The sequence below is a fragment of the Aythya ferina genome, assembly GCF_964211825.1.
Source record: "Aythya ferina genome assembly, chromosome: 3".
NCBI classification, from domain to species: Eukaryota; Metazoa; Chordata; class Aves; order Anseriformes; family Anatidae; genus Aythya; species Aythya ferina.
This window is the reverse complement of record NC_140298.1, coordinates 55,645,821-55,673,644: the sequence shown is the minus strand read 5'-3', so window position 1 is coordinate 55,673,644 and position 27,824 is coordinate 55,645,821. Positions and strand designations below refer to the sequence as shown.

The following is a 27,824-nucleotide window of genomic DNA, read 5'->3' as shown; positions in this document are numbered from 1 at the left end:
CACTAACAAAAATAGGTCATAACCAAAATAGATCCTGCCTATAAAAAGAGCTATCAAGTTCTGGCCACGCACACATCTATTTACTCCCGACTGGAAATTCCTGGAAGCCATCACTTAAAAAGCAAGGCCGAACCCCGCTCTGGTGGGAACATTACTTTTCAACACCATCGAATGGGAAGAGAGGCAAAGGGAAACGGGGTCTTGCTGGACATTTTCTTCCTCATTACAGCGAGAGCTCTGGCTTTAATCTCCTTTCTCGCACCACACTGCAACAACAAAGCAAGAACAGGGCAGCCAGAGCCAGCTTCCTTCATGCTGTCCCCGCCAAGTCAAAGCATTTCACCACACAATGCTTTTTATCAGGTTTCCTAAGCAAAGTTCCTGCCGTTAATACCTTTTGCAAATGGTCGTTACAATTAACACCATTTTTTTTGGAGTAAACATCCACTAGATTCCCTAGAACCATTTCTTTTTCAACTGACTGAAGCCACGTAGCAACAGCTGACCAGTTTCAATTTTTGATTTTTTTCCATTTACGAGCTAATACAGAAGCCACAATGGGGTAGTATGGTTTGTAAAAACAGTAGACAGCACCTTTCCTCATAAATGGCCAACTAAATACTAAGCAAGTACTATCTAATTGAATGAAAAGCTAGTTTTTCTTACCTAAATTTGTTCAAAATAGTAAAAAGAACTTCAGCTTTCACAGCATTTTCTTTCCTTAAAAAGACCTATCAAGGTAAAAATTTGGTTCTTCAGATGTCAAAAGCAACATCCTCTCATGAGTTTAAATGCTCCTATTGAAATACTAAATGGCTCCATAGAAATCAAATTTATCTTGTAGCATGCCTCAAGACAAAGACTGTCACAGCTGAACTGCAGATGGATTTGCATCCATCATTTATAGGGACACTGGGGTGGTGGGGCCATACGAGAAGCAAGGTCTGGTATCCTGTGAAACAGTAACTTCTGCATCAAAGCAGAGTCTAGATTTTATAAATCTTCACGGTCACTGAAGACTCAAGTGTTACCTAAAACTCTCATATGGAGAATGAGGTACAAAATATTTTATTACTGCTGTGTCACACAGAACTAAAATTAAATAAAAGCATTTCATATGAAAAGTTTTTTTCCTAACTGAAGAACATACCTATAGCAATTGAGAAAAAAGGAAAGAAAGAATAAGATTTATATCAAAACACTAGGGCACAATTTGAAGGCTTGAAAACTCCTTGAAAACAGAAAACGTGCATCAGTGAAACCAGAATCACAAAGAGATATTAAGTGATATATATGAAGTGATTCTTAGAAAAATGACAAAAAAAATCCACCTCGAGTCTCGGCTAAGCCATCTATACTAAGGAACACAAGTGATAAAAGATAAAGGAAGTGACAGTGAGACTGGAATTGGGGCACAGATTCATCCAAGTAAATAAACAAAGACCACTGGTCCAAAGACATAAACAACACTTTGCACTTACATAGCATTTTTCACATTCAAAACACTGCAAAAATACCAACCAACTAAAATCAAAGCATACTATGCCATTAGAAAAAAAGCTGCAACTCAGCTCAAGCTGTATCAATAATTACAAATGCAAGTCACAGAAAGAAGTTCAAAGAAGCAGACACGATTTCCTTCAAATGGAAGTTACTTCTTGCCTTTTCAAGCCAACTTCATAGAAAATTCAGTAAGGTCAGCCATAGATCGCATCCCTCGGATCATACAAGCTAATTCTGCCTGTTAGGAAGTAGGCTTTTCCTCTAGAATCCTCTCCAAAGTGCTTTACCCTGTCTAACTTTGCAAACCTGCAACAATTCTGTCCCTCAGTAAGCCTTCAATCAATGTTGTCTGTATCCTTTATCAAAAGCAAATACTGCTGTCTACAGCCTGCAGCTAAGACTGAAGAATTGATTTTAAAACTGTATTTGAGTAATTCTGAAGTAACTTTAAATTTAAGTGCCTTACATTTTAGTATCAATGTCATCATCAGTTTAAATCATGCACCAATACTGAGGTATTTATGCACAAAGCCCTGCCAAATAATCCAATTTGGATGCTGATTAATCTAATTAATTTTGTTCTTCTAGTTAAAAAAAAGTTTCTTGGACAAGAGTCTGCAGATCCCATCAAGGAAACATTAGTAAGCATCCCCGTGAGTCATAAATACCAAATACCTACTCAATCCTGCTAACAAGACCCCACCAAGGTTATTTCCGTAAAGCATTCTCCATAACAACATAGGTTTAATCAAGTGTTATTAAAAAAAAAAAAAAAAAAAAATCCATTTTACAGCTAAAGGAGATAGAGCTTCAAATTCACCTGAAGGTCTGAAGCTTCGGTTGAGGTTGGTGGGGACCTCTGGAAGCCATTTGGTCCAAATGCTTGCTTAAGTAGGGCCACCTAGAGCAGGTGGCCCAGGACCATGGGCTTTTGAAGATCTCCAATGTTGGAAACTCCATAGCCTCTCTGTGCAACCTGTGCTAGCTGCTCCATCACCCTTGTAGTAAAGAAGTGCTTCCCCATAGCCAGGAGGAACCTCCTCTGTTCCTGTTTGTGCCCATTGCCTCTTGTTCTGCCACTGGGCACCACTCAGCTCTCTACTCAGAGAGAACAAAAAAACAACAACAACAACAATCAGCCTTTCCAAGGTCTTAAAGGAAAATGAAGATGAATTTGATATTTCAAAGAAAATTTAAGCAAAAAGTAACCTCATTTACGTTCATGCCTGAATTTCTTTGTCAAATTTCTGTTCCCCAAAACAATGACTTATAGGTTTTATCCTTTTAACTACTTTTGAGTATTGTCTTTTTCTGTTCTTTGCAAGTTTCTCTTACTAGAATTTTATTTATTTATACTTTTGCTTGAGTCTGTAGATGCTTGTCTCCTTCACCTACTCCTTGAATCTTAATGAGTTCTCAATGGAACATGCTAAGTTACATCATTTCCATACATTTATTTTACTCCATTCAATAACATCGATATTAGGCATTTAATCTCTTATTAAACCTCTCTTACTAACCTACAAAAATGTTTATCATTCTCCAGGTAGACAAATATTACTGGATCACGGGATCTGCCACCTGAAATCAGAATAAAGCAGCCCTATGAGGAAACAGAGTTGTCCTTATGCCACTATACCCAACATGATCAAAGCTGGGAACGTGTACGCCTCTAACAAGATCCACACATCTTCCCCTCATGCATTAGATCTTTCAGATAAAGGCAGTCACCAAAACTACTTGGTGGAAAACAGATCAATGCTTCAGTACATCAGCATTACTCTGAAGCAGGTTTGCAAAAGGGTACATACCTATAACTTGGTCAAGAGAGACAAATCAAGAATGCTGCCTGCATAACACATTTTTAAATGATCACTTTTCAAATAAAACAAAGATTATCTTACTTCTATATTTTATAAATAAAAACTCTGTATATGAGAAACATCTCTCACACTTATTTCAAATATACATATTTCCATTAACTCAACAAGTGAACAGCTTCTCTGAATTGTCAGTCAAGCCCTCACAACCTTCTAGCAAGCAGGTAAGAAACTTCTGCCCGGTCCTAAGGCTCAATGCTGTTTAAAAAAACATCTCCAAACTGCATGGGATGGGCTTCCTGAGCACAGGCACATGCCTCTTCCCCACAAAATTCACCAAACAGTTAGGGTCTCAGAGGAAGACTGATTCTGGAAGAAGTCAACGTACGCTTGCCGTATTTGTTGCTTTTCTTTCCTAACTCCCCTAGGTGGAAAAGCAGCTTCCCTGGGGACCCTTCAAAGAGCAAGCAGAGGTGTGGCTGTGACAGGGGACAGCTCTGGGGAGACCCCAGCACCAGGGCCATCAGGACAGCTGGCACCCCAGAGGACACGCACTTCCAGGAGGGAAACAGCTTGCCAAAAGAAGAGATTTAGGGCAGGTCTTGCAAGGCCTGTGAAGACGTGGTCACAGCCAAGCAATCCAGCACCTCTCAGCGGTAACCTTGTCAAACCAAACTCCCTTTTCTCCCATGAACAAAGAGATCTCAGTTGCAGCTCCCACCTGTACGTACGACACTCCAGGTCTGCCAGTGCGACTCTGACAGACTGACTGAGGGAGCTTTTGAAGCTGTTCAACATCTTTTATCTGCGTACGTGCGTGCTGAATGCAGCCATCCTTCATGCTGCAAAAAAATCACCATTTGTCGCCTCTGTTTTGACAAATATTACATGGAACAAAGAAGTAGGAACTGTACTGGGAGTCCACGTCAGGTCCTCTATCCATCACCAGTTAAAATGTCCCCCACTAGACTCAGTTTCAAAGAAACGCATCAGCTCTAACTATAATAAGTGGTAATTGTCATTATTACATTGGCCACCATTCACAGCTGTAAGGGGGTGGAAGAAAATAGGGAAAACAGAAACCATCATTATGCCACTGTGTGGGTTTTCGTTTCTATTATGTGTACTTCTTGTGCCTCCAGTCTTAAAATGGATATAAGGCAACTTGAAAACACATAGAGAGTACAGGGGAAAAAAAAAAAAAGAAAATTCAAATGGATGGAATAGATTAGGTTCTGTATGAGCTACAGACTAGCACTATTGAAATGAGGAAAATAAATCACTACAAAGGGCTTTCACATAGGTCTATTAAATAATGAGTGGCACGGAATAAATAGGTAACAACTGTTACTGCTTTTTGCAGTGCAGAAAATGAAGGTCATTGAAGCAAATGAGACGGACGGATATTCAAATAACAAAAGAATGTCCTTTTTCACAGAACTCGTAGGTAAAACGTACAATTCATTACACGCCTCAACATTTTAAACAGATGCAAAAGAGCGGTTAGGGAAAAGTGGTGCGGACACAAAGTCTGCGCACCTGGCCCAGGAAGCTCTTTCCTACACGCTGGTCCCAGTCATTTCCAGAGGCAGGACACCGCCATCTGCACATTTGATCTGATGCTCTATGGATGCTCTTTACCGCTGTGGACAAAGCCTTCAGCATCTAGGACTGCATGCTGTCCTGTCTCAAACTGGAGACACGCAGGAAGCTACAAATTAATTCTAAAAATTGCCAGTTGCAATTGCCAGCAACAAAGCAGACAGCTGCACATACACCTGTTTCTACAGCGCATCTCAGCACGGCCTTACCAGGCCAAATGCCCAAAACCACAGTTACAGCGAATACCCTAACACCTTGCAAGACTCCTGTCAGCGCATTACCTCCAGAAAGCCCAGAAAGAAGACTCTGGCCCAAACAAATCCATCAGTAAGCAATGGAGGTCGAGTTGGCACACCAGAAAGCAGCACAGAACTGTTTCAGAAATATCTATGGGCTCTGGAGCTGATGTAATTGAGATGGATCAGGCCAGCAAGACAAACAGACACTAATTGCCAACTAAGGCTGAAGAGCTCCTCGAATTCCAAAATGAGAACAGAAACTACCAGGAATACAGGAAAAATGGGATTTGTAAATGCCAAAATGGCAGATAAAATGAAAAAAAAAAAATACCCTTGACTATTGCTGTTCCATTTTCAAACAGCAGCTTATCAGAAAGCACTGAAGACTTGGGTATTTCATCACAGCTCCAAGCCAGTACCACAGTAACAGTTTTCCAACTTTTCACATAACACTACCAGTGAAGAACAGGAATTGAGACATGCTAAATTTTGGGTTACATACAAGGGTGTAAGACTCTTCATTTCGTCATCCTCCTTTTACACCACACTTCTGGAGAGCTGAGCATAGACAGCATCAATCCTTGTGCTCAAAGCTACAGTGAACAGAATGGGGTTTCCTATGGGTATGACGAGTTTTGATTTATGAAGACAGCCGCAGGGCCAAAGAGAGCTTCAATAAAGTCAGAGATCTGCTTGATGCAACAGAAATTGCTCCTTTATGGTCTCTTGGCTATTTTAATTAACGTATGTTTCAAATGAAAACAAGCAACCTCCAGCTTTCCCAAGCACACGTTTCACATAAACAGATTTAAAAGGAATGAAGGGAGAAAGGCAGAATATGGTAACAACTGAAAACATTACAATATTTTTAATGCAAAAGGCTGTTATTGCAAGGGGGGAGAGAGGGAGAGGAAACTACAGGAATGTTACTTGAGAAAAACCAGCAGTGGAACTAAAGATACTTATTGTTATTACTATTATTGCTAACGTTAAAATACATACCTAAATAGGGCAAGTGGAAAAAATAACAGTCAGTAAGAATTCCATAAAGCAGCAACTATGCAAAGCAGAAACCAGATGTAGATTGCCAGAAGGTTTAATAAAGGAACAGCATAACGTTCAGGGTGTGTTGTTTTGAAATGGGTGGATCCTACCAAAAATGCCAAGCCACGTGTTAGGCTCTCCTCCAGCCCTCACTAACTGAACCTGCTTTGGGACAACAACTCGGCCCAGGTGAAGTACTACAGTTCAGATTACAGACCTGGCACCAACACAGATTTCATTTAAATGATATAATAAGAAGTAGGGTCTATCTGTGGAGAAATACTTTATTAAAAATAGTATGTTTTAGAGAAGCATTTGCACTTGGTCTTCACTTGCCCATAGCCTTCAGACAGCAACACATGGTTTTCTGGGGAAAGAAGAGAAGAAATCAGCAACACCGGAAAAATCCAAAACCTCAAAAGGAAGCATCTTTTTTCCACACAAAACATTTTGGTAGGTGGGTCTGTTGTGCTCGATGGGTGGAATAAGGGGCCTGATACCATAAATCCAGCCAAAGAAAGCAGAGCTGCGTTTCAGAAAAGCAGCTTCCTGACTCATACCAGCACCATAACCCCCTCCTTGTAGCGGGCAGTTCCTAGGCAGGCAAAACAACCTAAAGGAAAGGGGCAGGGAGCTGCCAGCCTGCTCCTCATCAGTTACAGGACCAGCATCCTGCATCGCAAGGCAGCTTCCAGCCATGTGCAACAACTTGCATCTCTGCCTAACATTTCACCATGCCCTTCTTTTCTTGTCCTTTTCTGGCTGCCTCCACTGCGAGTCTTGTTTCTTTCAGCAGAGCTATTTTTATCTGATTTGGGTCCCTTCCCTTTCACTCTTTTAGCTGCTACCCGTGTTTTTCCCATTCCTTTGGGTAGCTGGGAACTAATCCCTTTGTGGGTGGTTTGCAAGAGGTCTGTTGAGTTTGTCCTTGTGCCCGATTATCTTATTTTTTATTTTTAATCTTGCCTGGTTGTGTTTTATTTGGCAGTTTTATGCAGGGATTTGGTTTTAGTGTTTCATATCTGTTTTAATTCAGCCCATAGATGCCTCACAATAGGAAACTTAAGAAATGAGCTAAGATAAATAAGGATGACATTCAAATGGTTTCACACCACACACGGGCAAGAATAGAGTTGCTGCAATAGAGCATTTCAGTGATAAATGAATTCAAAGACCCAGACAAGAGGTAAACATCCAAAGGCGCCATTATCTAATGCCTTTCATCTGAAAGGACCCCGGAGCACTTTATTATATAGCTTTATAAATAAAGGGAGATCATAAAACAGATTAATATTCTGAAAGATCTAGCATGCTATTTGTACTAGAGTTTGTCATATACCCACAGCATTTAACAGCCTTTGGATGTCAGACAGTTCGGCATCATGGTGACTGACAGATCCTGCCTCGGTCATTTCTGCTCTTTAGCTTGGCTCAGTCTCTTACCAGTGGGGTCCTCCAGTGACAAAAACCCTGCAGAATGGGGGAAGCAAACCCAAATGCTCTGCTACTGTCCAGCTACAGGAAGAGCCGGTCTCCAGTGACAGAGCAGCTGCAGCAGAGCTCTACCATCACACATGCAGTGGCTGGCTCCTGCGGCTGTGTAAGGCATGACACTTCATCCCTGCCAGTGGGAGCAGGGCGGTCACATCTCCTTCATTAGCACAGCCTTGACGAAGCACGAATGCTAGGGCTCGGCATTCCCAGCACGTTCAGCAGAACACAGTAAAGAGCACAGCCTACAGCTCTTTGGGTAGAAAGATTGGGCATCACTGGTCCAGATACATCACTCCCCTCACTGCTGCCTATGAGAAGCGTGGATTAAAACACCCGCCTGATCCCTTGGAACAACTCTTACTGAAAAACAACGAGAAGTGACAGGAAATTTCAGAACAGATCCCACAGTTATTAGCCTTGTCTTAGTCATCTAGACATTTATACAAATTGATAAACAGCCTTCCATCAGATATTTGTGTGGTTGCCATGATTAGTCCCGTTTCAAAAGTTTTCAGCTGATTAAAAATTTTCAGAACTAACTTTTATTTCAAAACAGGTCTCTTACTTTCAACTTAAATTATTACTGGCTTGCAGAAATGGAAAATAAAGATCTTCAATTTTATTTCAAGTATTTCAAGGTTTCCCCTCCCTATTTATTTCAAGTAGTGAATGAAGAAAGCAGCCTTTCTTTAAGCTGAATTACCACGATCAAGAGGATTGAGTAGCATAGCTTTTGAAAAAAAATATTTTTTAAGTTCAATATTTTCAAATCGGGGGAAAAAAAAATCTAACTTTTTATCTGTTTCTTTCATTTTTTTCCTCTTCTTAGAGGTAGAAAAAAAATATGCAAAACAGCTGCAAACCAAAATAAAAGAGTTGTCATTATCAGAATAGATGAATGTTTTACATAACCCAACATGGCCTACTAAAATGAGCACTGGCAATGGAAATAGTTAAAAAAAAAAAAAAAAAAAAAAGTAACAACCACCCACCTTTCTCTATTATGGAAAATTATTAGAAAATAACTTAGTTTTGCAATAAAGACAGCTAAATCCATACTGTCAGAGCCAAGATACCCACAAATGCCACAGCACAGTGGAATTGTTACAAGAGAGGATGTGTCCAAATAATTTGGAAAATTACCCACCATCACATTGGACAATGAACCCCAAAAAGCCCCCTCCATAACCACTTGGAAACATGAAGAACATTTAAAAAGATGCTTTACCCACTTTTTAAAGCCTCCTCTACTGCTTGCATGCATTGAACTTGGGCCTCTGCCTCACTCTGGCAATATAAGGGCTTTAAAATGCACCTCCAGCCTTAAGGGTGATTTATTGAACAATAGCAGTTCTTTACTCAGTAAATTTGCACCCCATGTGTATTCAAAGCTCACCTCTGCTGACATTCAAAGTAAGAAGTTACCACTGCAGAGTTAGGGTAGTAAGGAAAAAAAGGATACATGCTTTTGTTGTTCCCACAAACAAAGGAATCTCTTTGCTATTATAAAGAACAGTTCGTACCATCGTGTCTGCTTAAACCCACTGAAGACCCATGTCGAAGTAAGAGACATGACCTACATTAATCTACAAAACCTTGATTACTGGTGAGGATTAAGAGCTCAACTGGATTTTCAGTCTAACGTGGCATTTGCAGCACTGGTAAGGATGGAGCTAGTTTGTGGTAAACCTTCTCATTTCTCCAGGGACTCCTGAGCTAACTGAAAATAAGCAGCTTCTCCCCACACGCAACCCTACATTCTCCAGCTTCCTGGCCTTCCCAAGGGAGCCACGCCACCGCGCTTCAGATTCAATTACCCATCTCTGATTCGCACTCTTAATAACTGCTGCCGCGCATTAAGTACATCACAAAATTTTTAAAAGAACACTTTAAGAGTCAAGCTCAACAGGACAAGTTAGATATAACAGCTCTGATGTCGTCAGTATCAGCACTGCACTCGGTTACTAAAACCTCCCATTAGCAAGAACTCGTACACCTCCGCCAGGCGCGATCTGCATCACTGGAATTGTTCTGAAGCTCCAAACAGGTAATTTTGGAGCTGACAGACTTATTGCGACTGAATCACAATAAGCTGAATATAAAATATAAGTTAAAAAAAAAATCTCCATACTCTGACTGTTATAAGCCTAAAGTTCTAAGTTTTAAACTTAGCCATGGATCATCAAGGAATACCTCAAAATTAGCTAGATATATGCCACAGAAGCATTGCTTTGGTGCCCACGTGCTGTGGGGCCAAATATTACTCATGACCAATCTCTGAAGATGAGTCATGAACATTTACTTTAAAATTGGCTTGTGAAATCAGATCCCCAGAAGAATACCAAGATGGAGTGACAGAAGTAAATGCTTTAAGACCAAGAAATGCTGGCTGTGTGGAGTGATAAAATATCTGAGCATAAGAGAAAATTAATTAATTCATCTTCACAGCTCCAAAGATGTTAAAATCATTACTCAGAAAATGAGAAATACATCCTGGTTATGGTGAAAAGATCAGCAAGAACCCAATTCTCCACAACAACATTCAGCTGCCTTGACCACATGACTTCATGTCTCCCCAAGCAGTCCGTGTCCTTCACTGCATATTTATTGATTTCTGAAGCAAATAATAGAGTTTGTTCAGTAAACCGTCCCTCATCTACCAGATACCATGCACACACTCAATGGACGAGAATTCAAGAAAAAAAAAAAGGATGTGGTCAGATAATTAAAAACTGAATCATAATACGTACATACAAACACCAGAAACAAATTGACATGGTAAATCAACTGCAGATAAGTCTGACATTTCATAACTTCTGATAGCTTAATCATCCTGATACACAGTGGACGTCTGACAAAGTGTTTAAGCTTTACAAAAGAAAGAAAACCTTCATGTTGCTCCTGACATCTACCATCAATCCACAAAATGACAAGCAGGACTGATACCCACTATCTACATTTAACTAACAGCTATTAAAGTTGTCATCTCTGGTTTTGATCACTCACTACAGAAGATAAAGCTATTCTGACCATAACTTGATAGCTGTGCACAAAACAAAGGGAATTTGGGACTTTGGAACAATAGGTCCAACTCCAGGGTCTGGCAGAAAGTCTTGTTATAGAAACAGCAGGCTTTTATACTCTCTCCCCTCCAGTTATTCCTGTGCCTTACATCCAAACAGTCCCAAACTCCCACCCAACCCTCCAGGTTGCTCTGTTCTTCATGTCCCACTCATTCCCACATTCACCTAAATTGTTATCTTTCGCTGTTCTTATGGACATTACCATTTAATGAATAATTAATTAAATATAGTTCCCTATAACAAACTGGTTAAAATACCCCTACTTGAATAAAAACAACAAAAATAATAATGGATGCTCATCATGTAAAATTCTCTATTTTCCAACAGGAAATTACTAATATAGGAAAGCTTACAACTTTAAGAGTAAGTAGAAATAATGCTCAAAACCCAGATGTTACCATTATTTGCAACTGTAATTTAAGAAAATTTTAATAGCAACCTATTTCTGATACTACTAGTTGTATTAAAAAAATCAACCTAAGAAACAAGACAGCTTTGGCATTGAAAACTTTAATGTTCTGTCCCGAAAATTACAAACATAAGGACCTCAAGAAACTTAAAAATAACTGCTACCCCAGAATACCAAGTTTAAAATAGCTTAAGTGTGTCTTATCATTTTCAGACAGATACACTTGGTATTAAATCTCTCTGCTTTTCAGTACTAAAGCCGCACTCTGAGAAACTGCCTTAATAAAATATCTCAAGTGAAGTAACAAAATGCCTGTTCCTGCACAGTGATAGTTTTCATCTTGGATATATATATCAAAAAGGTGTTTAGTTTCGGTTATCATTACCACTGAGTCTTTACGACACTAAAAATGGGCAACTTGTAGGAAAGTAACACTGAAAGTATATGCATGGCTATAGGAAGAGCAGGCATTATTTCATTCAAAACAAGACAGCTGAGCAAGCAACAAAGAGGAACAGAAAGCTTAGTTCTTTCCTTCCTCACTCTTCAGGCACTGAGCAGTGAGCTGGCTGAGTATGTATGAAGTGAAAGGAACTACTGGAACTGTTACCATGATTACCCCAATGAGATTCCAGTTTCATGTAGGGCCTTCAATAATACATAATAATAAGGTGCCAAAGCCTAATTTGAATGTGTTTAAATCAACAGAATGATGTTATGGACACCATAACACCTAACAATTTTAATAAGCAGTACTTGGTAAAATGACGATGTTCTAAGTTGTTAACCATCCATGCGGATGCATTTCTTCTGTAGTAAGTATTTACAACACAGGAGGACAAATTTTAACCTTAACCTTCCATAATTTGAAACAGTTTCATAGAATCATAGACACACAAGGTTGGAAAGGACCTACAAGATCATCTAGTCCAACCATCCTCCTATCACCAATACTGCCAGCTAAGCTACTAAGTCATATCTCATAGCACCTTTTCCAGGCGCTTCCTGAACACCGCGAGGGATGGTGACTCCACCACCTCCCTGGGCACGCTGTTCCAGTGCCTGACCACCCTTTGAGAGAAAAAGTTTTTCCTGATATCTAATCTAAATCTCCCCTTCCACAACTTGTGGCCATTTCCTCTCATCCCATCTTTAGTTATCTGCGAGAAGAGGCCGACCCCCTCCTCATCACAACCTCCCTTCAGGTAGTTGCAGAGAGCAATGAGGTCTCCCCTGAGCCTCCTCTTCTCCAGGCTGAACAAGCCCAGCTCCCTCAGCTGCTCCTTGCAGGACTTGTGCTCCAGACCCCCCACCAGCTTCCTAGCCCTTCTCTGGACACTCTCCAGGGCCTCGATGTCCTTCTTGTACTTAGGGGCCCAAAGCTGAACACAGCACCCAAGGTGTGGCCTAAGCAGATCCGAGTACAGGGGGGTGACTACCTCCCTGCTCCTGCAGCTATCGTATATCTAATACAGGCCAGGAAGAAGACTTCTGATTTCCCTCAAACAAAACCAACATATATATTCTAATATATATTTATCAATAAACAAGTGCTAAATTTTTAAAATGTTTAATTTTTTTTAAACGTTAAATATTGCTAATATTCAAAAGACCCTATGACATGCAGACTTCTCTCACAAGAGGAGTGCAGGGTCTACACTCCCTATTTAGTAAAAGGACTATTAAGTCCGAAGAAACTGCAGGATATTATTCTGGAAGGAGTAAGAATTCTGGAAATGCAATGAAAATTAAATAAATCCTATACAGGGTTGATGGCATTCCATGAGAAAAGAGCAATTCCTGCTTTAACATCTGTGATCAATGGGGTGTCTGCAGGCAAAAGTAGACTTGTTAAGATGACATACGTGAGAAAGCATTTATCTTATGCACTGCTAAACATAACTTATGCTAACTGCTCACTTTGTACAGTAAAGCAGTCTGTGCCAGTAATGTAACATCAAATGTTCCTCCATTTCATACACTTGCTTCAGTACTGGTCCACTTTGGTCATGAAGCATATCCCGGTAACTCACGCTGTAACCACAACAAGAAGTGACAGGCACTTGCAAACTGCAGCCCTTCATAGCCATTTAGTCCTCTGCATACTTTTAAGGTCCTTGTATTTCAAGGAACCACATTTTGAGCATCCAGTCTCAAAAGTAAATACAATTCCTCCCACAGCAACACATTTTATTAACAAGGTATTTAACCTTATCACTTGAGTGCAGCAGCTGAAAGCACAGCTTCCTCATAGAATACTTCTGAACTGAGGAGCAAGACATTTCTGAGACTGGTTCTACTCCAGCTACATCTCTGTCTCTCTCCCCCACACACACAGGTACATGCACATATTTACCCAAGGTAGTGCTGATGTGCTGGCTGCAGATTTATTGGCAATTCTATTTTGTCTGTCCTTGACAGAACAATTTCTTGCCTTCTTATTTTACACACATTCGAGCCAATGCAGTAATTAGGGCACTACTATCGTGTGACACAATTTTCCCCAGAAGTCAGATCTTCCCCTGCCTATGTTTTGCATTTTGTCACCTCATTTTACCCGGAGCTGCAGATTTATATACCTTACAACAGACTTACACTCTGCAGCTTCTACAAAAACTGCTTTCCTAGGGGCATGGGTTTTATTGGTTCTTGTGCCATGTGAACAGTTTCTTCTCCTCTTCAGCTGCTTAGTGAGAAATTTCCTTCTCAAATTCTGTTTCCCTTGTGAAGTTATCCTCACACCCAACAGCTTTGACTTTCTGCATTTTAATCATCTCTACCATTAATTCCTCATGAGGATTTTGACTGTGCTTGACAACTTAGAATATCATCTGGATTTATCCCGAGAAAGATGCTCTCTGCCTCCTCTGGCACATCAGTTTGTTCTCTCATTTTAGCCAAAGTCAAATTGCATCTTTTCATACTTCTGCATCTGTATCACTTTCTGCCTGCCTTCAAGAGTTACGGTTTTTGATGTTACTCCACCAGTTTAGAACCAAAGGCTTTCACCTAGATTTACAGACAGACATCTGCTGTCTGCAGAGTGCTACCAAAAATGCCAAATGAGGCTCCACCAATACACATCCTCCACCACCAACCTGGGAACCCTGCTGTTCATCAGGGTGCGTGGTTTAAGCTCCCTCCTGCTGGCACATCTCAAATAGCAACAAATCAACTGTAGTTTCGAGTTCTATTACAATCTGACTAGGCTAAACAAAGCTACAGTTTTCTTTGTCAATAACGTCATCTGTGTAAATTTAATTTCCTTAAAAAAAAAAAAAAAAAAAAAAAAAGGAAAAAGAGGGATATATAGGGATAATTTTCCAATACACACATTTCTCAAATAAACCCAGAGCTGGACTGTCACAATTCTATACTGAAATCTTAAGACTACCAATTCCGTTTGAAAATTCACAAACATAAGATTTCTCAATTAAAATTAATTATTGTTACTTCCTGTAAAATTTGTTAGACAAACAGATTACTTCTCTTCAAAGAAACTTGTAATGCAAAAAGAATACTGAATTCCCTCAGAAATTGTGCACATGTTCATAAAAGACGCTATCAGAGCAGAGATGCTGGTTGCCCAAGGACAAGTGCCTATTTTTTTTTTTTTTTTGGTCTATCCTACTACATTCTGTCTACACTTGACAAGCAATTACTTGGTGCTTTATGTTCAATTATATTGTGAAATGTTTATAGTTCGTAATGGGTATCTTATCTGTTCAGACTATCTGTAATTTGATGAATTCCTCTGGGAACCGTTTAAAGCAAAGCAGTGTCCTTAATGACTATTATGGCTCAGAAATGTTATCATAAAACCTGATTTTGCCACTATTCAAATGCTCAGGAGATCCTGTACCTGTACATACACAAGGCCTTCACAATTACATATTGAGTTGTGACTTTTATTAAGGTGCTCATATACCATGCTTAGACATCAACAGAGCAGTAATCTCACCTCTTTACCACACATATAGGGTTTCTCATCATTAACCTTAAAGAAAAGGCTATGAAAGACTCTTTTTGCATGCCATGGAACATATTTAAGCTCCATCAGAAGTTTGATTTAAAATTAATAATTTTAAAATACTGGTAAAGACTAAATAATCCTCTTAATAAAGAGGATTAAAATGTATTTTAGCTCTTTTAATGCTTGCATTAAGAAATTAAAAGCACACAGCCTAAGCCCACACAGACAGTTCAGACAAAGTTGTAATAAAAGGAGCCTGCATAAAATCGCAGTGTTTGTCCTTTGTGCAAGTAAAGACTGAGAAAAGCCTAGCAAATACTAGTCACAAAGCAAAAAGTTAACAGAACCAACCCAGTCAGGCACAGGACCCGTTCTCCTGCAGGTCCCTTCTCACACAAGCACCAATTCTGCCTCTCTCTGCAGCACTATATTCTTTTTTTTTTTTTTTTGTGGCTACAACCATTTGAGGACAGAGGAAGGACATGGTTTGTAGACAGATTTCACAACTTTTATTGTATTAGCTAGCAGTGTTGTAAAAACCAGGCAAGCTTTCAGAAATACAAGCCCTTGTATGCCCAAAAGCATACCTTATTTTTCCAATTATACCAGCTTGCCTTAACAAAAAGGCAGTATTTCTGCCTGCACACCTTGTCCTGTCTTCTCTGTGCAGTGACAGGAAAGCAGGAGAGAAGATCTGCAGTACCACTGCAGTTTACATCAGCGTGTGCCTTGTACCACTGGGGCGCCTCTAGCCAAAAGGCATCATTACAGCATCCCTCTACCTCATTCTACCTCAACATTTCTTAAGTGTTCACAAATGGCAGCTGTTCCAGACATGTCTGAGGACAGCAATTGATACGAGGTACCCATGCTGTCAACCCACAAGTCAACTCCTTTTTTTCTAGCCATAATAGAAATTACAGTCAATATCCAAATGCCAGTTACAATTAAAGTTTTTTAAAAAAATTGTATTTTTCCCTATGTTCTTACCAGTAACATTACAAACTAATAAACACTGCTGAAAAGGTTCATTTGTTGTTTTCAGTTTTAATGCTTAAGGAGATAGTTTTAACTTAAGGAAAAGAGCCTGTACCACTAGAATTGCTCTGAACATTTGCACGCAACCCCCAGAAGGTAGGCAGACTAAAGGAAAGCTTTCTTTGTAATACAGGAAAAGAGGATTTGTAACCTCCTTTCATTCTAAAACAAAACCAAACCAAGAACTGTCCAGAGACTTCCATAACAGAAGTAGTATGAGAAGCAGCATTTATTGAATATTTTTTGAAAGGGCAGTGTTCCTTTGAAAAGCTGTAACTAAAAATAATTCATTTGACAGCTCAGCTGAGATACATTTACATCCCTTTTCACTTCTAAATCCTGTGCTACGCAAAACAGGGTGTTTTTTTTTTTTTTTTGTTTTGTTTTGTTTTTTGTTTTTTTTAGCTACAGTCATGCACTTGGACACTCCAAGAAAGTTAAAGAAATGAGCACTTCACTTTATGTTTACAGTAAAAATTGTTACGCATACTTGCTAATGTATTCAGCATGTTACTTAATTCACTGCATCAGAATTTGTATATTCTTGCACTTCTTGGTAATGTTTCAGTCCAGCAATTAGCATACTGAATCTTACTAAATACATCAAAGATGACTTTTTAGTTTGCACAACGAAAAATATACACCTGCAAAACATTTTAAAATACTAATAATTAAGAAACATCAAGTGCCATAGAACCATTAGCATCTTAATACACTAGACACAACAGAATCCATTAAAATAAATGCCTACAACAGCACCATCCAACCAATTTGATTTGCAGGCATCTTGCAAATCTTTCACTGGGAGAAAAAATCCCTGTAAAGCTAATTGATGTCTACTGAGGATAAGGTGTAGGGTGTTTTTTCTTCTAACCATCTTTCACAGACCTCCTCAGAAATATCTCCCTTGAGACCTCAGGATGGACCAGGTAGTATTATAAAAAAATGTTCAGCCTTCAGAACCTACTGGTCACACCAGATGAAACCCTGACCTTGCTGAAGTGACCCAGTATTTTGCATTTAATCTGTAATTTATTACAGAGACAAAAGTCATAATAGGAATGTGCTCAAGTACTTTTCTAACGCTGTTTCCCAATGCAGTCAAGAGAAGCCATGTCGGGTCAAAATCAGAGACTTCTACATTTCACTCCAACTCCTGCACAGCACCGTGTTTACACATGCAGGGAAGGGGAACAAATATTTTAGGCCACCACACCTCAGCAGCTCCCTGGCTGCTTTGTGGGCACATCTCCCTGACTTCTAGCCTTTCTCCCAGGCTTAAGAAACCCCCAGACCAGCAACCTCCACCAGTCTCTTCTCAGAGGCCAAGGGAAATGCTCCAAAGCCAAACGGAACCGTGCACCTCCGTGGCCTTTCCTACCTGCTCCATCCACTGCGTGCCCCAAGACACGTCCCCTACCATGACCAGGGACAGGAGGTGCTCACTCCTACCGCACATGAAACAGCCACAGCTGCACGGCACACGTTTCCCCTTCCTTCCGCAGCACAGCTATTTCTGCCTCTGATACACATCAATTTTAATTGTTAGAATGTTTACCCTTACGTTAATGAGAATCAGGATTATAAGTATTTTTTTAAATAAAAGGAATCTGTCACAAAATGTGGTGTTCTCAGTTCCTGCCATAGAACAAATGGAATATGCTTATTTTTATCTTTTGTTCTCCCAAGAAACTATAGAAACATCAGGCTGTTAATTAAAAGTCATATAGCAGCCACTTCCTAGCTTCCAACTCTAATAACCAACCTTGAAGCAAATGAAAAAAAAACAACCCTGGCTCAAACTACCAAGCATTTCAGTGGCAATTACTGTCTGATGCGATGAATCATGCGAATCCACCACTGCAACATGCCTGTCAGTAACTCAGTCTTGGGGATTCTTCTTTCTCATTTGGTCCGATATGTCTGTACCAGCACGCCTATAGCAAAACAGGAGCTGTGGACCAAAAGATTTCAGTGAATCTTTTCAGCAACCATATAAACGTCACAAAAATACATGACCAGCATCCACCTTCATAACCTGCTTAAAAAACAGGCTCATGTGCTTGCCCCTAGGTAGCGTTGCTTTTACCTTTTCCAGATTTTCACCCTAAAACTGAAATACAATGTACTGCTCTGCCCACAGCATATTACTAATTATACCCCAAACGGAAAGCATTTAGCTTGTGTTTTCGCATCTCCTGCTTGTTCATCACAGCATTTGATTCATTATAATTGAATGCATACTGATATTGAAGCAGCAACGCATGTCAGAAAAAGCAAAAAAATAAAAATAAAAAAGAACTTTCTTTGGGATAAAGCTAGTGTAACAAAAATATACAGACATGTAAATCATCATTTCTGAGAATGAGACAACACAATGCAATCCCACAAGTGGTCAGTGAAATACACAGGCACTTACACTTTTAAGTCAAAGACACCCTTTAGGGATGTACAACAAATGTAACTTTAGTTGGACACATACACCGGGACATACTTGTAAAATTAGCATTTTTCATTGCACGAGGTGATACACAAGAGACAAGGTTGCTGTTGGCTTCCTGTTTCAGACGAGAAGGGAAAAGAAAACCATGTACTACTACTCATGCAAACATCAGCAATAAGCACTGTTCAACATTTTATTTAAAGAATCTTTCAACAGACTGTTTCTTTAGAAAACATCTTTCCTCCTGTAACTATCTTCTTAGAGGTAAACAGTGGAACGTACAAGAAGTACCAACCCTTGCATTTCAGTTTCTTTCCTAGGAAAACCAGTAGGATTATTCCATGAGACAGGACAACACTCGGTAAGCCTGGTGAGGAGTGTTTTATAACAAATCATCTCGCATTACTACACCAATGCCCAAAAAGTATCGCAGCAGGAAAATCTGACAGCAGCCACAGACTCACCACAAAGCTAGTTGCTCTAAAAGCCACTTCCCTTCTTCCTTAGGTAGCACACATTTTTGACACCACCATAGCAGCCTTGTTACAGAGAAGTGAATTAGCGGTCTCTAGTCTGGTCATTCATACATTTGATGCCACCAGGAAGACTGTTTACAGAAACACGACCCTTTTAATTTATAAGAAGCTTGACTCAGCACAATTGAAGAGCCCGAATCAAAAAAAAAAATCATACAGAACATTTTCATTCCATTTGAGATTCTTGTGTCAATCACTGAGGGGAAAGGATGCACAAACAGCACAGCTCAATCCACAGAGCAATGATGCTGCAACCCAGAAAGAGAATCTCATGGCTGGCCACATAAGCAAGGCAAAACTAGCCCAAACCAGAGGGCAGCATGCACATCAGCATCTTTTTCACTTAACTGGCACGTACTTAAGCCTGCCCTTGTATTTTCACGTTCTGCAACAAGACTTTACACTCTCATAAACAGCACTTCCCCTGTTATTTCCAATACACATATTATGCAAAAGCAGAACAATAGGTGTCCAGTTCACAGAACAGTTACAGAAGAAGAAAATAAGGACAAATGAAGAGTGATCTTTGCATCTCACATTTCAAAAACAAAATCAAATTTACAATTGAAAGTCCTGTTGAGAACTCAAGGTGGCCCAAAGCAGACTACTAGATTAAAACACTTCTCTCTTCAGGAAGAGGCACCTGAAAGTTGTTTTTTTTTATTGTATTCCATACAAATACGTACATGAATCTGTCTCTCATCTATAAACATAATCTATATAACATACAATACACTCCAGTCTATACATACCTATGTACAAAATGTGTGGAAGTAGTTATTTAAGACTAAATAATTACCCCTCAGTCTTTTTTTCCTTAAAAACAGAATCATCATTGCTATTAACAGAAGAACCAAACCCATCCACCCCTCAACCTTAGGTGCTGCTTATTTCGAAAGGGCAAGATGTATTACAGTCAACAAATAAGTAGCACAAAAGACAAGAAAAAGAGCATTGCATCTTTGGTTTTAACTTCAGAATATATGATGTCATTCCTCCTGCAGATTTAGGAGCAAAGCTTTGATACAGACAAACTCTTTTCAAAGAGCACATCCAATGCAAACATAGCTTAACTAAAACGCAGGGTTAACACAGCAAGAAAAAGAATCCTTACACCTGCCCTTAACAGCCTGTACACTACTGGGCATCCTTGACGCTTCCCTTGACGCATTATGCAGAGAAACAGACAGGTGCCTGGAAGACAATAAAGCACTGCTGAAATAGCAGCTTCTACCGACAGATTTATCCCTTTCAGAAAAATACACTTAAGAGGTTTTGCATCATTGTAATCAGGACAATGCCTTGCATCCTGAAGTTACAGTATGTTACTGCAGGGCACCTTGTCACTTTTCTGGTATGTCCCATTTGTTCCATTTACTAACGAGCTGAAGTTTTCCTGCAGGTGACAGCTACCATGACACTGCCGCCTGCTGCAGGACAGCCTGGTATGCAGTTTCTGAAAACTGGCAGGCTTTATCTGAGCTCCTCTCTCACTCCTCTGCCTTTCCATTAGTCTTCGAAGCCAGACTTTAATGTTATGCAAAAGCAGTCAGCTATCACAGTTTTTAATGCTCTTAAATGCATTTGTTGAATTTGCCTGGAAATTGGGCAAACTCCAGACCTGCTTCCAAAGAACATCCTCACCATAAGCCGCAAGCTTCTCAATCTATCAAAAAAAGCCTCCAAACACATTTGGATTAGTCCTGAGCCTCCTCCATACACCTCGCTACCAGGTTACAAGCAGAAATGCTCTACAAGAATTCTTGCTATAATTTCCAAAGCCAGCTCCAAACTCGATCGTTAAATCGTAACACACGGTTTGCTTACCTCACTGTTGTGGCCCCTCAAATTGAAGTTGATTCTCTGAGGGGTGTTCCGGTCCCTCCTGCAATGGCTGGAAGTAAAAGTGACGCCTACAACTCCTCTGCCATTGCCAGTTGCCAACCAGCCTTCCTCATAGTACCGCCTCCTGCACACGGGCTTCTCCTTCTCACTTTTGGGAACTCTCCCTTTCCAGGAGAGGCAGAGGATGTTGGAATCGCTGCAAAGAACAGGCCCATGTTCCACTGCTGCAAACATGCTTTTTAAATATTTTATTTTTTGACATAAGAAAGTAATGTGTCTAGTGCACAAAATTTAAATCAACTTTTTTTTTTTTTTTATTGATAGGACTGACCTGGGATAGATCATTGAAAGGGAGGAGGATGGGGTCAGTGTTTATAAATATCCACCAAATGCATAGTGAAAAATTCCTCTATAAAAGATGATGGCAGTTGGCTAAGAAAAAGTAACGCTTAAAAAAAAATTCAGGTTCATTTTTGTTTTTGAGTCTGTAGAGTGAGGGTGCACTTATCCTTTGGAGAAACAGCTACTTCATAAGAGGCGCTCAAGAAATGGTTAAGTCATCTTTTTGCTCAACTTGATATAATCTTTATACAGCCTGAGATTCCAGTTTAGCGTAATGCAATTCCAGAGACAAAGAGTTGCAAATGTGTAGGTTTCAAGTAACTTAAGGCTTTTGAGATTTCCTCCAGTCAGATTTTCTTCAAAAGTTCGGTTGCAGAAATTTAAACACACGCACATACATATATATGTATATATATGACATTCATCTTTTCCAAGCTGCCCTCTGGCATATCTTTTCCATCTGATGTATTTCTGCTGCTAAAGCTGAAAGAGATTGCATAAAGGGAAAAAAAGGCACACAAACCGTGCGAAACAACAGACCCAAACTTGTGCAGGCACTGGTGTGCCAGGCCAGATGTGAAATCCCTCTTGGTACTGAACTGCTTGTTGGACTCAAAAGTTTTTGCAATCCAAAGCCAATCCAATTTTCATTGCAGCACTTTTTTTCCACCAGAGACCCAACACAGCCTGAACCGTTTATCACGCTATCTTGCCTGCTTTCCCACTTTTTGCCGCCACACACGAATGAAAAAGAAACCCCCTCTTCATTTACAGTGGAATCAAAAACGCTCTAAAGCTTTTAGCTTTCAAAGCAGGTAAGTTTGCCTCAGGTGAACCGTGAAGTTGTCTCTCCTCCAAAACAGGCTAAAATGTCAAGCTCGTTTTCCTTTACTTTTCCCTTTTTTCTGCTACAAGCAATCACAGACTTCTCGTCCTACTGTAAAAAACAAATGCCAGAATTAAAGCACATCAAGTAAGCACTCTTTCAAGATCTTCTAAAATTCAAGGAAGGAAGAAATATAATCATCTAAAAAAGAAAGAGAAGCAGCATTAAAAATCTGACTTCCTGGTTTCACTATTTCTCTAGGTATTTTCCTTGCTTGTTTGATCGGATCTTTCCTTCTTGATGCTTGTCTACAGCACAGATTCATAGTTCCAGACACAACATTTGCAGCTGTACAAGAAGGAAACATATGAAGTATTCCAATCGTTTTATTTGAGTAACATTTATGAGCTCAATCAATTAGTATTTATACCACACTAAGTGAAAAGAAGAAAAAGGAGAGGGAGAAAGAATATGCAAGGCGATGACCTGGTTAACTCAAGAAGGATGACGAGGTTTGCTCAGTTCAATGCCCAGACTTGTCCCATAGTTCCTCAATTTACTTACTTCCAGTCATCATTACTCAACATGTGGTCACGATTTATTAGTCCATTCACAAACTACTGAGGCCAAAGCAAAATGTGCCAAAGATCATACATGGTTTCTCTGCAATAACAAAATCAGTTTCCTCTGCCCTTGGTATTCTTCTGTTTCCCTCACAGTTATTGATTTAGATTGTGGAGGTATTTATTAGGCCTTTTCTGTGTGGAGTGTGTTTTTTCTTCCTCTTCTTGCAAACTTTTTTCACCCGTGAAGACCATGGGGAAAGTTGAACATTACTGGCAGGTGTCTTTCCTTGGGTTACCGATTCCTGTGCTGGAAAGGTGCTCCATCTGGTTCTTAAATTAATTTTCATCAATTGCAAAGCTCTCAGGAATATGCAAGAGTAAGTCTATGTGATGACAAGGACGTGTGCGTTTTCATGTACATGCAGTACACACCAGCTCAATCAATCCGGTACTCAGAGCTGCATCTGCCTTCTCAGCTTAGCTGCAGTAATCTTGTAAGATGCCCGACATTCAAAGCTTGGAATCCTTGTGTTCTTCCAACTCTGAAAGACAAGGCACACACACAAGAAAAAATGAAAAAATAAGAAAATAAGCCACAGAACTTTGATTACTGTCACAGTAGTTCCTGTATCTCTAAGAGTTATGTTTAAGGATTTTATATAGGGCTCCTATAAAATATCAACGTTGTATATAGATACATGTAATATTCAGACACACAGTACAATATTTTCTTTTTCACAATTGATATGTGTAACTAATGAAATGTATCCAGGAAGGATACATTAGGAAAAAAAACGTTGGCCACAGTCACTGGGGAAAACTCTTAGGAAATGATCGCAACTTTGTGGGGCAAGGGTTGGGAAGGGAGGTGACAGCGGCAGGACAGACACAGAGTTAGATCCCAAGAGACAAAACCAGGCTCACAGACTGGCTGGGACCTCTGGAGGCCACCTGGTCCAACCCTCTGCTCAAGCAGGGCCACCCAGAGCAGGCTGCCCAGGACCACATCCAGGCAGCTTTTGAAGATTTCCAAGAAATTCTGTAACATCTGTAACGCGTCCAGAAATTTTGTAACATCTCTGAACAACTTGTGCCAGTGTTTGATAACCCTACCCTCACAGTAAGTGCCTCCGATGTTCAGGGGAAGCCTCCTGTGCTCCAGCTGGTGGTGCATACTGCCTCTTATCCCAGCACTGGGCACCACCAAAAAGAGCCCAGCTCCATCCTCTTTGCACCTTTCCTTCAGGTATTTATAGATATGGATTAGATCCCCCTCAAGATTTCCCCTCCTGTCTGAACAGCCCTGGCCCTCTGAGCCCTTTTTCATCTAAGAGATGCTCCAAACCACAAGGAAGTGTGTTAAACTTAACAGTCTCGAATAAAGCAGTCATCTGTCTTTCTATTACTGCTTTCAGGAAGTCTAACATGCTACAAAATTAAAGTCTAGATGTTTGAGTAAATACAGATGGACTTTAAAGATTACTCAAATCCTACGTAATTCTCCATTTGAAAAAGTGGAAAAAAATACCCCAATTCTGTTTATATGTAAAGCATATAACTAGAGTAGAAGAGATCAAACAAAAGGGTGTCTGGGATACTCCAGAGATATATCTGAAGTGCAGATGAACAGTTATTACATCTATACAGATGCTGCTAAAGAGAACTCATTTAAATTAAGAATTGCATTTGTCACATTCATTTGAACTGTAAAATTGGTATACTACATACAACACTGCATTAATCTCACCTTTTAAATAACTACTTTTTTTTAGTTTAGCATTGATGAACCAATATTAATTTTTAAAATAGATCTGGATAGATAGGTAGATAACAAGGCAAGGCCATACGATGGTTTACAAAACAATTTGGCTAGTATACTTCCCAGGAAAACTATCCATGAGGTTTGGTTAGTCATTTCAGACTTTTCAAAATTACAACTAAATGAGTTTTAAAAATCGTAGTTGTTACCTTTTTTTTTCCTCATCATACCACGATGAGGATGTAAGAAATGCCATTTAGATTTCCCAGATTTGCAGCGCTTTTCAATTGCACTCCAAAGAAAGTTCACAGAACAGAAAATTCAAGAAAAAAATATCAGAACACAATAGTCTGAAGAAAAACTGCATTTATCCTATAAACAAACTTGATCCTGTATCTGGAAAAGCAGAGCTATTACTTCCCTACCCACTGGCATCTTCCTAATGAAGAGATTTGCATTCAGGAGTAAGCATTTTGTAATAGCAGCATCTATATTATGATGCAAACTTTATTCTACAGAGAAGCAACAACACTTTTTATTAAAAAGTCTCTGAAACACCAGTAAGAGCAGTATGAGTTAAGTAAACAGAAATGTTTGAACTGTGAAAACACCGTAACTTTGAGCGGATTTTAAAATACAAGTGTAGATCCAGTGGCTTTGCACAACCTCTGTATGCAATTCCTGTCCTCAGTCACTGCATAGAAAATCAGCAAGTTTGAGAAAAGGACCCTTCTACATCATGGCCAGCAGACTTCTCTCATCTGAGTCTCATTTGCAATCACTTTTAGGATTAGAGAAACCAAAGTATTATCTTCTTAAAATACTTTTAACTGCAGCAGGAAAGCTGGACAGGCAGAGACGACAAAATCTAACTACAAAATGAACAAACTCACCTATTATTCAAATACCTTTCCTTCAAGGTATACCTTTCTCCTGCCTACAAGACAGGACGTTTGTTTAAATCAGTGAGGGTCAACACTTCCTTTATGTTGCATTTGAATTCAGCAGGCGAATTAAAAAAAAACCAACAAACAAACTGCTAAGGCAGTTGCATTAAGTACAGAAAAGATAAGCCAAATCTAGATTACATAAATACATTAAGGTTTAATTCTTTCTATTCCCCTCTCCTTCATTTCCACCCACTCGGTAATTCCTAAGAAATAAGCTAATTAAAATATTTAAATGCTTGTCTTCCCCCAAGAAGATCAGTATCTGATTTAGACACACACACCCCTTCTCTTCTGCCATCACAGCAGTCCCACAGTCCTGCTCTGTTCCACTAGTTCAAAGCAAGCTTTTTGCCTTCTTTTTCCCCACAATAAAACACAAATTAATGGTTACTACCTCTGTTGCAAGGCATGTGGAAGAACTGACAATAAGAAGTATTACATAAGAGCTAGCTGTTGCTTGTGTAATCTTACCACTAGTAAGAATTCAGGTTGGGTTTCCCATATAAAGAGAACTTAGTTTTTCAGATGAAATGCTCCAACTAAATTTCCAATTGTAGGTTTTTATAACCAGGCTTTACGCAACTATTCTTCAGGGCAGGGAAGGGACCAACCCTGGAAGTTCACTAGATCCTGAAGAATTACTTTATTTCTTAACTGTTAAGTTATTTCTAGCACTAGTCAGACACTAAATATCAAGAAATAGCAGTAACGTACTTTTACTATCACTTAAAGGGCAGATTAAAATTTCTGTTCTGGGAGATGCTACTTGAAACCATTCTTCAATACTGCTTTGAGTCTCAGCCCACTGATGTAAAACATTTCTTAGGCAGAGATACCTAATGAGACAAAAACATATTAGGCCTGCAACACCGGGAAAAGAAAAAAAGGATCCACAATTATTTAATTCAATTTTGCTTTGCCAATATAGCTTTTCTTCAATGTAAAACCAGCAACAAGTTATGTTCCCACACTATGGGAATGAATTCAGATATTAATTTAAGTTAAAAATAATAAAAAATTATTAACAGTGGCTCTCATATTTCAGTGTCAATATTTAACTCATCATTTTTACCTCCTAAGTGCTTCTGTTAACTTATATAAAGTGCAAGTGTTAAGCCAGTTAGACAACCAGAAAAAATATTTGCTTGTTCTCATGCATCTTTCATTGAGGTGTCTCTTTTGTTGACAGAAAGAAGTCATGCACAGCCAAGTGTACCAATACTGCAGCAAGCTCCTCAGCATTTCATGTTTATTGAAAACCTCACTCTTCGCAGCTTCAGAGCAGAGCATCTGAAGGTGACAATATAAGGAGACTGGTAAAAGAAGGAAAGCAGAGAAGGCAAATTCAGGTAAGTAAGTACACAAGATATCTAAATTATCTTTAAAAAAACACGACCACAACAGGCTGCATTTTTAAGATTCTGACCACCCAGCAGTCTTATGGAAAGAACTGTAAGCTACAGAGTCTTTGAAAGGTGAAAAGTCAGGCTACCAGATTTCAGGCTTTTTCAGCCTGACCAAATTTCCTTCCTGTCAAACTTGCATGAGGTCAAAGGAAACAAGTTTTCCCTCCCCTTGCAGACTAAGATGGGAAAAGATATACATCAGAATCCATAAAGATGGCAAGACACTGAGAAAATGGGAAAAAATAAACTTAAAAAAAGGGAGACCACAAAACTGTATTTTGGTTTGAAGGATCAAACTACAAATGGTTCTGCACAAGCTGATGGCAGATGATCCCACTAGCTATCAAACAGCGACTGTGGGATTAACCTTCAAGGTTACTGCTGAACACAGTACTACACAAGTGGCACTTCTGATAGTGCAGTCATTCTATTATGGGCCGTACACTTCAGAGCTGAGAGATGGCCAGCTGACACACTTGGTTGTTTACGTAGCCCAACTTACAAAGGAAAATAAATTAACAAATCCTGTCTAACAGGAATAAGAACTATTTAACAAATTGAACTACTTGGTTGCTACAAGGCTGAAGTACATGGAAGGAAGAATAACTGGTTTGGGGGTAAGTTTTTTTTCCTACTAAAAAAGAGCCAATTCCATAGGGATAAAGTGTAATTTTGAACTGAGTAACTAGTGCTTTTCCTTTTCTTTCACTCGTCTCCCCTAATTATCCTTACTTCATTCACCTTTCATTGCACTATAAGCCATTGATGTTCCGTATTTCTTTCATATTATGTAACATACAATTTGGAGGACATTTCTAAACATATACCACTAAGGCTGTAAAATGGTCTTCACTCCTAGGTAGAGGAAGAGAGAAGAAAAGTCAGATGATGTTTAATGTTTGTTCTGTATGCTCTTAAATAGTTTTCTCTCCACAGCTTTCATGCC

The 27,824-nt window shown here is 39.5% G+C and overlaps 1 protein-coding gene across 6 annotated transcripts in view; it reads right to left on the bottom strand.

The window, feature by feature from the left end:
* The window catches only part of TULP4 (TUB like protein 4), a 154,233-nt gene that overhangs the window by 104,119 nt on the left and 22,290 nt on the right, over positions 1 to 27,824 (bottom strand). For 5 of the 6 annotated variants that reach the window (XR_014691952.1, XM_084515782.1, XM_084515786.1 and 2 more), the window contains exon 2: positions 21,012 to 23,305. Coding sequence is in view for 5 of the 6 variants with exons in the window: in XM_084515782.1 (XP_084371908.1) it covers positions 21,012 to 21,263 (252 nt within the window). In the remaining variant the exon portion in view is untranslated. Of the gene's footprint in view, positions 1 to 21,011; positions 23,306 to 26,186; positions 26,208 to 27,824 lie in introns of those variants that run through there. The other variant, XM_084515785.1, reaches the window with a different exon arrangement.